This window comes from Festucalex cinctus, chromosome 16 (assembly GCF_051991245.1).
Source record: "Festucalex cinctus isolate MCC-2025b chromosome 16, RoL_Fcin_1.0, whole genome shotgun sequence".
NCBI classification, from domain to species: domain Eukaryota; kingdom Metazoa; phylum Chordata; class Actinopteri; order Syngnathiformes; family Syngnathidae; genus Festucalex; species Festucalex cinctus.
This window is the reverse complement of record NC_135426.1, coordinates 12,723,200-12,737,898: the sequence shown is the minus strand read 5'-3', so window position 1 is coordinate 12,737,898 and position 14,699 is coordinate 12,723,200. Positions and strand designations below refer to the sequence as shown.

At 41.9% G+C, this 14,699-nt stretch overlaps 2 protein-coding genes across 3 annotated transcripts; one reads left to right on the top strand and one right to left on the bottom strand.

Moving 5' to 3' along the window:
* Positions 1–4,636: 4,636 nt before the first annotated feature.
* cnpy4 (canopy FGF signaling regulator 4) lies at positions 4,637–7,915 on the bottom strand. Its single transcript, XM_077500224.1, has 6 exons — positions 7,128–7,915; positions 6,882–7,008; positions 6,587–6,683; positions 6,347–6,469; positions 5,011–5,128; positions 4,637–4,940 (listed from the first exon to the last, which is right to left on the bottom strand). Exons 1-6 carry the CDS (start codon positions 7,222–7,224, stop codon positions 4,846–4,848), a joined length of 657 nt encoding a protein of 218 aa, XP_077356350.1. The 5' UTR covers positions 7,225–7,915; the 3' UTR covers positions 4,637–4,845.
* Positions 7,683–14,494, top strand: LOC144003709 (calpain-5). 2 transcript variants are annotated; one of them, XM_077500222.1, is made up of 14 exons: positions 7,683–8,086; positions 8,225–8,475; positions 8,559–8,724; positions 8,797–8,928; positions 9,916–10,127; positions 10,228–10,420; positions 11,269–11,444; positions 11,571–11,648; positions 11,761–12,109; positions 12,183–12,305; positions 12,381–12,577; positions 13,446–13,564; positions 13,897–14,033; positions 14,107–14,494. In XM_077500222.1, exons 3-14 carry the CDS (start codon positions 8,560–8,562, stop codon positions 14,275–14,277), a joined length of 2,052 nt encoding a protein of 683 aa, XP_077356348.1. In that variant the 5' UTR covers positions 7,683–8,086; positions 8,225–8,475; position 8,559; the 3' UTR covers positions 14,278–14,494. The 2 variants fall into 2 exon arrangements, with proteins under 2 accessions (XP_077356348.1, XP_077356349.1); XM_077500223.1 differs by lacking the exon at positions 7,683–8,086 and having other exon boundaries at positions 8,176–8,475.
* Positions 14,495–14,699: the final 205 nt, after the last annotated feature.

Sequence of the window (14,699 nt, the reverse complement as noted above, 5' to 3'; positions counted from 1 at the left end):
GTGAGACTGGCAAGAATACGTGCTGACAACCTGGAGGCATGTTTACAGCCTGGACACCAGAAGTCTGAGCCTTTAAAAATACAAATTCTTTTGAACTGCTCCGTGCGGGTTAAAATAGCACTTGTTTGGAGGTTTATCATTACTTTAAAATGTATGCTAATTTCCGTTAGCACATCTATGTTGTTTTACGTTATAAGTTAGCATTAAGCTAGGGGACATTTGTGTGGTCGAACATTTTGGTGTTTGACTAGTTTAATTCTCTTTAAATGTATGTGATATTGTACCATGTGGCTTAAAGTAGCACTTGTTTGAAGGTTTATAATTACTGTAAAAAATAAATATGCTAAATTCCTTTAGTACATCTGTGCTTTCTTACATTATATGTTAGCATTAAGCATTGACATTTGTGAGGTTTTTGAATATACTGAACAGAAGTTAATTCTCTTTACTTGGATATGATTTTGTTCCGTTTGTCTTAAAGTTCCACTTGTTTGAAGGTTTTTTAACTACCATAATTTCAATGCTAATTTCCATTTATGCCGTTTTACATTGTATGTTTGCATTAAAGCTAGAGGACTTTTGTTAATACTGTATATGGTTTGGCTGAACACGGGTGATTACATTTTTAATTCTCTTTTGTTGAATGTGATACTGTGCTGTGTGGACTAAAGTAGCAGTTGCTTGATGGTTTATAATTACAGTAACGACGATGCTCATTTATGCTAGCCCCACAATGGTGTTGCTTGTGGACACCAAATTAAAGATAACAGACAAAATAATATGGTTTCATTGAACATTTTGATGTTTAAATTCTTGATTTATGAATTAGTTTTACAGTAAACTTAAATTAGAAGTGACATTTTAAAACAAAAAATTAAGTACATTTTAATCAATTTAAATATGTTGTTGGGGGGCAAAAATTATTTTGAAAGGCTAGCTTAGCTGAACACCACATGGTTATTTGTGAATCAGATGCTTCTTTTGGGATGCACAAAAGAAAAGCGTTTTTTTTTTTTTTTTTTTTTTTTTTTTTTTTTTTGGTTTTGTTTTGTTTTTGTCTGGCTACCTGTTGTTAACTCTTGCGGGCAAGCTCGCCACCCCAGCCTGTCCGGGGTGTGTTCTGGTGAGCAGATGAGTCTCACACATTTTAAAATTCCTCGTCATGGGCCTTCAGCGGCTCGGGCGGAGGCGAAGTCAAAGCCACTGGCGGTTGGTGTAAAAGTGCGGAGTGTAAGAATTGATTTCCGAAACATGCGTGCACGAAGGCGACGCTGCGCTACACCTGTTGGCGCATGTAACCACTCTGACACCTTTGTTAATTTGCAATTGTCCTCAGAAATACAACACTGCAGCCTGTTTTCCCAAACCACATTCCTGGCCTGAATCTGTGTGTCTGTCTGTGTGTGTTATTCCACGCAAACAGATTCCAGCAGCTCCATTTTTAGTGTAATAATCTAATTTTAGTGGTGGAAGTGGCACAAAGTGGATTAGCGCCCAGCAAGTATCTTTAGCCTTTTGTCCTTAGGGTTTGGGCTTCATCAAAAGAAAAACAAATCAGGCAATGTTATTTTTGTAGCAATGGAAATTATTACGGGTAATTTGTTTTCTGTCTTTGGTTTTGACATTAGATGGGAAATATGTGGTGTTTTGGGTATCATTTGCATGGGTTATACATGTTTATCAGGTTTGTAATTGCCTATTTGATGCCACAGTATGGCTGCTAAGCACTACTTTTGTCTAAATGAAGTGGCTCAATTAACTTCAACAGTGTTTCTTACTTGCCTGACGGGGTAAACATCTGCCATCGTGCTTCATTTTAGAAGAAAAATACCACGTCACATACTTGATATTTAAAAGCAAGCTTCCTGTCAATCCCACCCACTATACCCCCCCCCCCCTTTTTTTTTTTTTTTTTTTTCTACAGGCATACACACAAGTAGGCAGAGGTCTTTCCATGGAGACTTCACATGTTGATCTTGAAAAACAGATGGGAATGAAATCACTGTGATTCCAAAGATGAGGCACGTTGGTTAACATACGTATGCGTGTTGACACTATCAATTAAATCCACATGCCGCCCAGGATTGATTACTCATGAGGCAGTAACACACACGCATACATTTTTATGTCAGATTAGAAAAACAAAAACACAAGCAAAAATCAAAGTGTGCCAGGGCCCCCCTTTGCTCAACTGGATGGAGGATTCATTCTTGGCCCCCTCAAAAAGCTTCATGGATTAATGACTTTGGTGGTTTTCGCACGACTGGCAACAGATAATAAAACAAGTTCTTTAGATGAGGTAATAACAGCAACATTATTTATTTGCTCAATGGATCATATAAAGACTTGTAAAGTTGCATTAATTCCTCTTCACAGAGGCAGGGAAAGCTATTAAACATAACATCGTGTTAAGTTTTTAACATGAAAGTGACTCATCAATTCTTTTTTTATTATTTATTTTTTGGGGTTTGGTCGAATTTGGCAAGAACAACAGAAGCAGCTTAATGGCGGCAATTATGTGCTGCTAATTGCGCACATTTGTTCTGTTCCGGGAAGCATAATATTTACAAAGCTGCACCACTTCAGATCAAAACAATACCAAATTATTATTGATTGCTTATGATTATTCGGGTAATCAGTCTTATCAATTCTAAAAAGAAGCTATTTTGTATTTGTTTTTTAAGGCGTCTTTAAATAATTCAGGTTTTTATTTATTTATTTTTTTTGCTGACTTTTGACCCCCAACGTAAGTTTCAAAATTGCGCATTTAGGCCCAACTAAAATACAGAATGAATAATAATTGATTTTTACGATATTTTAGTGGCTGTGACTGACAAATATTATTGTTTACTTTCCTATCCAAATTAATTGTCCTTTTCTCCACTTAGTAGCGAAAAATGCACGGCTTAACCTGCTTTGCTAAATAAATGAAATAATATTGTTAATAATAATAATAATAATAATAATAATAATTAGAGAGGGGGGGGGGGAAGCATACGATGCGTGTGCGCTCACCATGTGCGTCCTCCGAGATGGTCCTTCTCCCACCAAAGTGTCCTCACATCCAGCCTCGGCTCACTCGTCTGTCTGTTGGCTTGCCGGAAAAAAAAAAAGAAGAAAGAGGAAGAGGAGGAGGAGGAGCAGGAGGAAGAAGAGGAGTGCGGGAAAAATAAGGGGGACCTGTTAGAAGGAGAAGAACGTGCCAAAGAACTTTACGCACAAGCTACTAAAAGTATATAAAACTGAACTTTCCCCCCCACATTGTCAGACACTATAGAGCGATAATAATTATTTATCAGTTGCACAACAAACTGGCTATTTCGGCCTCTTTCGGATATTTGCATTTATACTAATTTATTTTTATTCGATTTGCTTGCTATGCAATTGACTCGTTACCATACATTTGCGGCTCTTTAAAAAAAAAAAAAAAAAAAGTACTGCAGAATAATAATAACAAAGAAATAGCCTAACAAATTGAAACAAGTGTTTTGGTTTTATGATATTGTTTTTGTTCTTATCTTGTTATCCTCGCTTTTTGCTCCAATTAGCCCTCAGTGGAATTGGAAGCTAATTGGCTGGCCTGCACTAAGATGGTTGTCAGATGTGAAGCAAAGCTGATACAGATGGAAATGGAAGGTAGAGGTCGGGAGGGAACACTTGATTGGAGCGTTAAGTTTCTCCCCGTGAAAGCCATAAAACTGATTGATGGCTCCCCTGGAGGAATGTTTCCCCAGGTGTGCTTCTTCTTCTTTTTTTTTCGTCTTCGCCTTCACGCATGTGCGTGTCTGCCAGTCGCGGTGCACTTAACCAATGCTATACTTGGATGCAGGACAAGTGCAATAATGACCCAACACAAACAATCACAATGCGGGAGGGTTTCACTCAAACGTCACAAGTTGGAGTTTTGTTCAGACGTCAAGATACTTCTTGACAGGTACGTGCCTCGTGTTTGCCAGACTTTGTAGCCTGCAGCAAGGAGCGAGCAAAACCATAACAAATCGATCAGCATGCTCTTCAGATGTCATCATCAAACTATTTATCGTGTGATTTGGGTTTATTGCTGCAGCGGGGAAAGAAAAGCGTAGGCTATAGAAATGTATTATTTGTAATTCTAGATTAGACGTATTCAAGAATTTGGGTAAAAAAAAAAAAAAAGACTTCAATGGAAATTGAGGTGAAGTAGGCCTAATTCATATTAATACATACATTGAGATGTAGCCTACTTTTTGCATACTAGCTCACAATTAAACCAACCACTATTGTTATAAATGTAAGGTAATAATTATACATGACTACTACTGATTTTAGGGATTTCATGCACCTTACTCTGCATCTTAAAATCGCACTGGAATTATGACTTCTATTTTATGTACCTTAAAATTTTAAAAAGATATTAAATGTATTATTTTTCTCATCTTTACAAATTTGGTGTGCCTATTTTGCCTTGTGGATTTATGTCTATCTATAGTCTATCATGATTTATGAACGCCTTTGATTCTGTATGTTGGCTTGTAGCGCCCTCCTGTGGCTGTTTGTGTTATTACTAGTGTGGCGTTTAATAAATGGGGGAGAAAAAAACACTAAAAAGACCCAAGGAGCTACTTTCTTACAAAAATAAACAATAAAACCGCCATGATTTTTCTTTTTGAAAGAATTTATTTCAGCTGTAAAAACTGTACATACTGCATTTGTGTGTGTCAACTATATACATGAGCCAAAAAAAGGTTAAAAAGACATTATTAAATGGTTGAGGGAGCACGTCATCCTTCAATCAGGGGGCGGAGCCTGCACAAAATATATGTGTGACATGTGTTTCATTTCAACATCACTCCACTGTTCTGCAGGTCAAAGTTCGCCAGCAAGTCTCGTGGTCTTTGTGCTGTCTTCCACTACGCCTCCGCTGGTCCCCGGGTCTCCCTTCCACACCTCCTTGAGACATTCTGCACGGGAGAAAACACACATGAGCACAGACGGAAGAGATGGAACCTTTGGTCATAAGGGGTGTCCGACCTCTCTCGCCCGCTCCGAGGACATGCGTCTCGCACAGAAAGTCCTCCAGCTTCTGGTCCTGATGGTGAAAGTACCAAGCCTCTACCACTTCCTCGTATTGCTCCAACATGGTCTCGCACTGAGGGGGCGGAAAGGGCGGGTTGGACGGGGGGGGGCAAATGCTCACTGGGAAGTCAAAAACTTGGTAGCACACACGGTTTAAGGTCTTAGGGTCAAAATCACTACCAAGTCAAAGTCCAACATATGCTCATTAAATGCCCACTCGGGCATTGTCCACTCCCTACAGCCGGCTAACATTAGCAAGAAAGGTTGATGCTGTCAGTAAAGCTAAAAAAAAGTAGAACATTTCCACACACATCAATGCTAACATCAGCCAAAAATGTCCATCCTGTCATATCCGCCTTGTCAGCAATGCTAACATTAGCCACAAATGCCCATTTAATCATTGTCTACCTACTCAGTCATGCTAACATTAGTTAAAAATGTCCATACCGTTCATGTCCACCCAGCCAGCAATGCTAATATTAGCAAAACAATGTCCACTCTGTCATGGCCACCATTTCAGCAATGTCGATATTTGCTACAAATCTCCATCACATCTTTTTCCACCTTCTCACCAATGCTAACGTTAGTTAAAAATGTCCATCTCATTTTTGTCAACCCTGTCAGCAATGCTATTAGCAAAAGTATCCCATCTGTCATGTCCATCAGCAATGCTAAAATTAGCCACAAATATCCATACCATCATTGTCCACTTTCTAAGTGATGCTAACATTAGCCACAAATGTCTGTCCCATCATTGTCCACATTGGCAGTAACATTAATTAAAAATGTCAATCTCATTACTGTCCACCCAGTCAGCTATGCTAAAATTAGCCACAAATAACTATTCCTTCATTGTTCAATTTATCAGTAATGTTAACATTAGTTAAAAATGTCCATCCCTTTACTTTCCACCCTGTCAGTAATGGTAATATTAAAAAAAAAATGTCCACTCTGTCATGTCCACCCTTTCAACAATTCTAACAGTAGCATTTGTCCATCCTGTTGTTGGTCATCTTAGGCTCTTAGCAATGCCGCTAAGCACATCCACCCAATTATCGTCCACCCTGTCAGCAAGCTTGTATATTAATGACTGCTTGCAGGTAATTAAACAATAAACATGAGGAGCTTGACCAATATGAATTATTAATGGCATATGATCTATGATACTTAATGCAATGAAGTTAAATGGAAAATCTCTCTTTTTTTTTTCTTTTTTTTTTGTTTAGCTATTTATTTGCTTTTTTAATAAATTGCCAAAAGATTTATGGGCACCTTGTGTTTAGATTTATACCTGTTTCTTCATGTCTGTCACCTCCACGGAGGGCTCGTCCCACAGATCATAGGGCAGGCCCAATTCCACCTTGACACCTTTGTGGACCAAGTTTTTCAGTGTGGTCATGGTCTGGCTGGAACCCTGCAGCACATGAGAAAGGTGTCACTGGGAGATGTGCACCATCACACACAATTAGCAAGAAAACGAGTAAGTGCACATATTGGAACCAGGGTTCTCGGGAAGTGACAGCCAGGTGACCTTGGAGTAGCGCAGGCTGCCCGGCCGCTCGGCATGAACACTATACTGCAGGATGCGCTCACATATGTTGTCGATGGCCTCCATCAGACGGGTCTCCCTGGAAAAAAAGCAATGAAGGAAACACGTTTAAAGTAACTTATCCATTGTACTACAATTTGTTAAAATGTTCCAGATCTCAATGTTTCATTATTCTGTGACATTTCCAAGATGTTCCTCAAAGGCATTTAATAGTGATATTGATCTGTCTTCAGTATGTTGCAGTGTTCACATTTTTGAAGTGCAAGATTGGACGTACGAGGTGTTGTACTTGATAGTTTTTCTTCTCTTGCCGGTGTCCAGCACTTCTCCCACCTCCAGGACTTCCTTGGAGCGGCCGCTTCTCTGCAGGGCTTCCTGGAGCTCAACGGTGAGAAACTTGCACACTGAAGCACGCACAGAATGATGTTTTCATACATTGAACTACTCGTGCGACATTTTTGGATGATCAGAGTATAATACCGCCACTCAGCGGTAGCTGGCTAAAGATTCTGCAACTTCTCACCTTCACATTTATTCGGTAGTCTCGCGTCATCGGCTGTTCGAACAAAAGTGTAGAAATGAAGGGAAAAAAACACTGCTACAGTGACAAGTTTCATCATAGTTGTTTCAGAAATGACAGCGCAGCATCCACTCGCGGACTACTTATCCCAGAGCCACATCGGCACCGAGGGTGGAACTGCGCATGCTTACAAATTTGAGCAGATTTCTTCTCTCCTTTCTGTTCACGACGATTTGCACACTGTAACAGCAAATTATCGCCACCTAGTGTTGTTTAATGATTACTGCTTTGGTGTACAGTCGAACAAAATAGCCTACATTTGTGATATATTTGATGATATAATAATGTCATAGCAAACGTACTGAATGATTTAATTTGTTGTCAAATTTTGTTGCTGTTTGTAGTCAAAAGTTGTTTTTGAATGACTTCTAATGATTATTTAATATTTGACCTCCTATTGTAATTGTTTCTATTTTGGGGTTGTTATATTGGTGACCTGCACTGGTCACTAACCACACTCAGAGCACATATAGAAAAAAAGTATTCATACTAAAATTCACACTTGCATACATTTTTTTTTTCTCGATTTCATCATCTTGACTTTTGGTGCAGGTTTCTGGTTGGCTTTATATTTGGCAGTGAAGCAGTTAAGTGTCATGCCTTCCTTTTCTCATGTGTCAGTGGGCAACGCACACACAAACAAGCCCTGAATGGAAACTGATACCCAGGGAGTCGCGTGGGACACACACTAAGTCAGAGAACAAGCAAAAACGATAAGACAGAAGAAGATACAGCATTCTGTGCAATGTTCACAGCAGCTCTTAGTGAGGTGAAAAGAGGCTGAATATGAGTTGTAAAACAGGATAGAATATGACTTAAATTAGAACAGCAGAGGCAGCAGTAATTGATATACACACTGACTGCTGGAAGAGTCATTATGCCGTCGAAGTGTCCACATACAGGTGAGTGAGGTTAAACATGCTCATCTTGAGTGTCTGAAACTCAAGTGTTCCTTACGTAATTGTAGCTTGTTACTGTGATCAACAGTGTGTTATGTGGCCTTGGTGTGTTGACTGTCTGTTGTGTGTGTGCTTGTGAAGATGGATAGAGTTACACGGCAGTCACCAACACCCAGAGCCTGCCTTGCGATACAGATACAGAGGGTCACGCTGTCTCTCACACCTTCATCCTGGAAGCAACGTGCATCCGACACATTTCAATGTGACGCTGGTGGAGATGGATCCTGCAAGCCAGAAAAACGACCCAGTTTAGTCGGAGCGTGACTGAAGGTTGAGAAAAGAAGTGGAGGATGAATTAGATCTTTTGAGGAAGTGATTTTGTCGCCACGAAGGTACAAGTTTGCTTATTTAGGTCAAATGCAGTGTTGTCGATTCATACAAGAACGACAATTAAGTGTTCCCTGTTCACGACAAGTATGACAGAGCGAGCGAGTGACTTCCAAGGTCAGAACTACCACAAGCTCAGACGGGCGTGCCTCCGTCGCGGCGCCCTTTTCAAGGACCCTGTGTTCCCCGCCGCCACCCAGGCGCTCTTCTACAAGAGGGCGCCGCCGCCAGGGCTGACCTGGAAGAGGCCGCAGGTAAGATGGGTCGCTTCGGGAGCTCCTTTGCGCCGTTTCACTGTCTGAACAGTTGCATCTTTCCCGTCTCAGGAGATCTGCAAGGACCCGCGTTTGTTTGTTGACGGCATCAGCACACGTGACCTGCACCAAGGCAGTCTGGGTAACTGCTGGATGGTGGCTGCCATTTCCTGTCTGGCATCTGAGCCAACCTTGTGGAAAAAGGTACTATCTATCTTTCGATCGTGCAATAAATATATGTATACAATATAGGTGTATTGAATATATATGTTTACTTTTTATATAATAGTGTGACAAAGTCTGAAATAGAAAAAAACAACCTGACAAACACCACAGACGTATTTTACCGTCAAACAGTTTTGCTCTGACCAACCAATCAGAGGCTGTAAAAATGCTGATGTTATTGTGGAAGGTGATTGGTTTAAAAAAAAAAAAAAAAAAACGTCCAAAAGCTTCTATTGTGGAACTTATATGGGCTAGTATTACTACTTGTGAAGGCCATGGACAGATGAAATCGACATAGCAACACATAGAGTGAAATCTGATTGGACAAAAGAACTAATATCACAATCTGCAAGCAGTGGAGCCAAGCAAAACACTACAAAATGAAGAGAACAGACTGTTGGGAATAAATGAATATAATTTCAAGGGGCATGTGTTACAGTTGAGGTTTTAAATGTAGGTCAGTATTTCTGCTTGTAGTTGTCATGACATGGGTCACGCCAGGGTTATGTTTGGGTCATGACCGTGAGGTCAAGTGTCTGTTTTGAACTGATGTAATCGGCATCTAGTTCCAACTGGTTTTAAGCTATGTGATGTCAGGAGCTATGTGATGTCAAGAAACTTTAATCTCTTTACTTGGTCAACAGCCAATCAGATAATTCCATGTCAGTCCTTTTAACCACATGTCTAGCCACAGTCAATCCGATCAATTCACTGTCTATTTAAGCCAAACCGAGAAGTGTGTGTTTGTCGGATTATTACCTCGGTTCCTCTGTGCATCTCCACAGCCCAATGGGGCTTGGCGTCTCGTGATTCTCGATGCATTCTAGTTGTTTCTCGTCTAGTCAAGTTTGTTCTACGCCTCTCGATGTTATGCGAATAAAGAGTTAAAATCTTATTTGTGTCTGCGCTTTTGGGATCCAACCTCAGAACGTAACCGTAGTGATCGTTCCCATTCCTCCCGCCAAGGTCATCCCCGACCACGTGGACCAGGAATGGAACCCCAAGCGTCCAAATTTGTACGCCGGGATCTTCCACTTTCGCTTCTGGCGCTTCGGTCGCTGGGTGGACGTGGTTGTGGACGACCGGCTGCCCGTGAGCAGCGACGGGGTTCTGCTTTTCTGTCGCTCGGCCACGCCCAGAGAGTTTTGGAGCGCCCTGCTGGAGAAGGCCTATGCCAAGTTAGTCACTCTGCCACGTCCACAGAGAAGTTTACATCACATACCCTGACATAGGGTGATGTAAATCTGTCATGCTGTCTCACCGTGGGTGTCCTCGCAGGCTCAATGGCTGCTACGAGGCCTTGGAGGGAGGAAACACCGCCGAGGCTCTGATCGACTTCACCGGGGGGGTTTCGGAGCCTCTCAGCCTGAACCGTGAGACCCTCAGCATGTACGGCGACCAGAGGAAGGTTCTCTTTCAGATGCTGGCCAAGGCCCACGAACACAAAGCCCTCATCACATGTTCTATACGGGTAATTGTCAAACCATACGGTGTAGTTGAGCACCACCTCCAACTTTTGTATTGTTCCTTAGAAGACAGACTGGAGTCACTCTGTTGTGTATTTCGATTACATTCACTATAAAATATAGTAAAACACAGTAAAAACAGTTACACAATATCAAATGTGACATTTTCCATTAGTACAGTGATTCCCAGGTGTCTGCGAACCATAGGCTGGTGTAGGCAAAATTTGCAATAAATTAATCTTTATTCCAAATGTACTTTTCTCATTCTCAACATTCACAAATTTCCACAATTCAACTTTTTTCACCCAAAAATCCCCACTGGCACATTCAACATAATAGATTCACGTCGTTCTAAAAATTCTAAATGTTCAGCTCATTCTATTCACCTTGGGAATCATTTTGAACATTCCAGAAATTACCACATACCAAACATTTGACATTTTCCACCAACATCATCCATATCATTCAATATCATTCCACATTTTTCACCAGCCTAGTACATGTTTTTCATGAACACATTCCACAGCATTCCATAATATATTATTCAATATCATTTAGGACATCATTCCATATCATCATTCTACATCATTCCATATTGTTAAAGCTCATTCCATATCCTTATCAGTACATATCATACAATGTTATTCAGTATCATTCCATATATTTCAACATCTTTCTTAATCATTCCACGTGTCTGTATTTTTTATTTTATTTTATGAGCATTCCCACACAATTTCTCCAGAAATTGCAAATGTCTATTAGAGGAATAGAAGTCATAATTTTACAAGAACAAAGCATCAGAAAAAGAAATAAAATTGCCCAATTTTTTTTCAAATGTTTTCTTGGTTGCCAGCCATCTGAAGGCGAGATGGTGGAGTCAGTGATGGACTGCGGTCTGGTTCGAGGACACGCCTACGGGGTGACTGCGGTGAGGAAAATTTGGCAGGGAAGCGGAACATCGCGACTCTTCTTGGTGCGCATGAGGAACCCGTGGGGCACCACCGACTGGACGGGTGCCTGGAGTCAGCGGTAAGGGGCCGACTAAAAACCTCTGCTGACCTTAAAGGGACAATTTGACAGTTTTCTGACATTTACAACAATTCACTTGCTCATAAAATAGTGTGATTGGGATTTATTGTATTTTTTTCTGTGCAGGTCACAGCAGTGGCAGCAGATGAGCCGTGCAGCGAGGGAGAAGATGGGACTTGTAGTTCGGGACGTTGGCGAGTTCTGGTAGCGTCTTAATGTACATTTTTTGTAATGTACATATATACAAATGATGTGCAAACAAATTTAATCTTAAATATATTGCGGGTTGTGCACGTGGATGCTGCCCTTCCTCCAGGATGGACTTTGAGGACTTCTGCCGCTACTTCACGGATGTGGTGGTGTGCCGCCTGGTGGAGAGGTCTCTCCTATGGTGCAGCTCCCACTGGAAAGAGGTACGCCGCTACGGGGAGTGGGCTCCGGCGCCACCCCGCCCCAGCAGACCTCCATCAGCCATCTGCATGCTGAGCTGGAGGAAAGAGGAGCCGGGAGGGAGCGGCGAGGAGGATCCGGTCCAGAGAGGAAGGTGTGAGGAAAACGGCGATGATGACGAAGACGTGAATGGCGGCTGGGAGGTCCAGATGGATAAGAGGAGCCGATGCGGAGGATGTATCAACCACAAGGACACCTTCCTGCACAATCCACAAGTAAAGCAACACTGAATTTTTCATGCGTGAACCAACTGGAAACGCAAGCTTGTCCTCCACCTTCCTCCTCCAGTTCATGTTTGAGGTCCGAGGCCATGAGGAGGAGGTGCTCATGTGTCTGCAGCAGGAGGACCAGAGGATACGAAGGAAAGATGGCGGAGGAGACAACCTGCCAATTGGTTTTGAAGTACTCAAGGTGAGCCGTTGGAGTATTTATTACATACTGTATTCTTATATTATGTCATATTAGGAAACACTCTTCCACTTTCAGGTGGAGGAGAACCGCTGCAGTCGGGTGCAGCGTGTGGTGGAGCAGGCGGCCAGCTCCGTCTACATGGACTCCCGCAGCATCACGCTGAAGGCCACCCTGGCGCCCGGTTGCTACGTGGTGCTGCCCACCACCTATTTGCCAGGAGCCAGCGGACGCTTCCTCGTACGGCTCTTCTCACATTCGCACGTCCGACTCAGGTGTGGAATTTTGCACACCTTTTGCTTTTGGCAGAGGTGCGAGTAAGGCACGTATGTGCAAATAAGATGTTTCCAATTATATGTTAGAATTAAGCTGGCGCACTTAAAGTGACTGTGTGTATTATTTAGTCTAGTCATCTAGTGGTGAACTAATAATTCATTCATTAAAAAAACACAATTAATTTCAAAAATCTACAAAAAACTATGTTCTGTTACATCAACATAGATTTTTAATATATATAATCGCTAATAGCCAGTTGCTAATTATATTACATAGGTCACACCACGCCTTATGGAGGCTGACATGTTACGCTGCTACCTTTCTGCAAAAGATACCCGAAGGAGAAGAGCTTTGTTAACATAGTTAGCCTCTGGTGGTATAGTTGCAGCTCGTGTTGGACCCAATAGATCGATCGCTGTTTACTTTCCGCAGCTGGGGCCTACAGCTGGTTGTTACTGAGCCCCGTGATTCGGGATTTTTCCGCTTTGCTTTCTCTATCTTCTTCCATTAACTGCTCTTGTTAGCCACACCAGCGAGTTCTTGCTAGCTTGCTCTTGCTAACGTTAGCTCACTCACTCCAAATAATAATTGGTAGTAACTGGTGGTAGGCTTGTGAACTGTGGTTTCTCTGAGACACCATAGTGTGCGTGCTTCAAAATAGTTGCATTCTATTAGTTCACCACTCGGTGGCACCAACTTCTACTCACTGCAACTTTAAGGGCAAACTTTTGTGGGTTGTTTTGACCTTTTGGTTGCGAGCAAACCCCAAGTTGCTCTTGTAAAAAATCAAGTTGACTGAAATCAAGTCACGTGACTTCCCAACCTCTGCAATTCAGTACATTTCGCCAATGACTTTTTGTCCTCCAGGGAACTGAAGAAGGACTTGCCGTCTCCGTCCTTATTCCATTGCTTTTTACCTCAGCCCAGCGTGGTGACCACAGTCCACCTCCGGAGGGCGACAGGACTCTGCCCTCCCAAACAGACGGGTAGATCCTCTCTCTCTTTTCTAAATAGATCTACAGTGGTGCCATGTCTGTAAATACACATTAGAACAATTTAGTTTTTTTTGTTGTTTTTTTTAATAGAATGGATTACTGACATTTTCATTCATTTAAACGGTGAAAGACGATTTGAGTGTTTTGGTCACGGAACAAATTAAACATGTATCTGAAGTCGCCACTCTACGTACAATCCAACCAAAAAGTTAGCGATATTGACCACCTAAAAATACATTTGAACCTTTACTTATAAACTTTTATACAGAATTTTAGGTTTATGTTTCCTAGTTCTCTCTTAAATGGGATGTTTTTCCCTACAGCTCCGGATGTTTACGCCATCATCCGTTGTGAGAGCGCCACCGTCAGGTCTCAGGTGTTTAAAGCTGACGCAAATCCAGAATTCCACCTGAGAGCCATCTTTTACAGGAGATACCCTGATGCACACATCTCAGTCGAGGTTTGCCATCTTCCAGCGACGACACACATTTGACACGCGCACTTTGGTTTGATTCCCAATGTGTCGTGTACAGATATGGAGCAGAGGCCTGCTGTGGGACTCCATCTTGGGCCGCGCCCGACTCCACACAACGCCAACCGACCAGAGTCGAGACCACGCGATGGATCTACGAGGAGGCCGTCCGGGTTTGGGAGGACGCGTCTGTGTGGAGACGTCGTCGAGCGTCTGCCTGACGGACTTGTAGCAGCCTTGTTTGGCTTACTGTGGTAACAAGGACTGCGCCATCTTCTGGAACATTTTCATGTGAATATTTTGAAATGGAGGAGGGTCACACCCAATGCCAAATGCTTGATGATATTGTACGTCTGCCATCCAAAGATTTGATTTCTTTACATGTGTCATTTCTCAACTACTGTATAAAAAAGATGTATGACCTCCAAATAAATAATACTATGACTCCATCAAGGATGCTCCTATCTGTCATTTTGATAGAATCGGTGGAATAGTTGCTTTGTTTTAGTGTCTTTTAAAAAAAAAATTTAACCAGCGACCTCATCTTAAGAATTTGCTCCACAGAAAATCACTAGTATGATGCAATGCAAGTTTAACACTCTTGCTCCCCATTCAGCCCTGACACTTTACCTTGTAACAACCAGACAGTCCCAT

Coding starts and splice junctions, on each gene's coding strand:
- cnpy4 (XM_077500224.1), bottom strand. CDS start 7,224: ATGATGAAACTTGTCACTGTAGCAGTGTTTTTTTCCCTTCATTTCTAC. Junction 7,009..7,127: donor ACTACCGAATAAATGTGAAG/GTGAGAAGTTGC, acceptor TGCGTGCTTCAG/TGTGCAAGTTTCTCACCGTT. Junction 5,129..6,346: donor TGACAGACATGAAGAAACAG/GTATAAATCTAA, acceptor CCGCCCCCTCAG/TGCGAGACCATGTTGGAGCA.
- LOC144003709 (XM_077500222.1), top strand. CDS start 8,560: ATGACAGAGCGAGCGAGTGACTTCCAAGGTCAGAACTACCACAAGCTC. Junction 8,725..8,796: donor TGACCTGGAAGAGGCCGCAG/GTAAGATGGGTC, acceptor TTCCCGTCTCAG/GAGATCTGCAAGGACCCGCG. Junction 12,306..12,380: donor TTGGTTTTGAAGTACTCAAG/GTGAGCCGTTGG, acceptor TTCCACTTTCAG/GTGGAGGAGAACCGCTGCAG.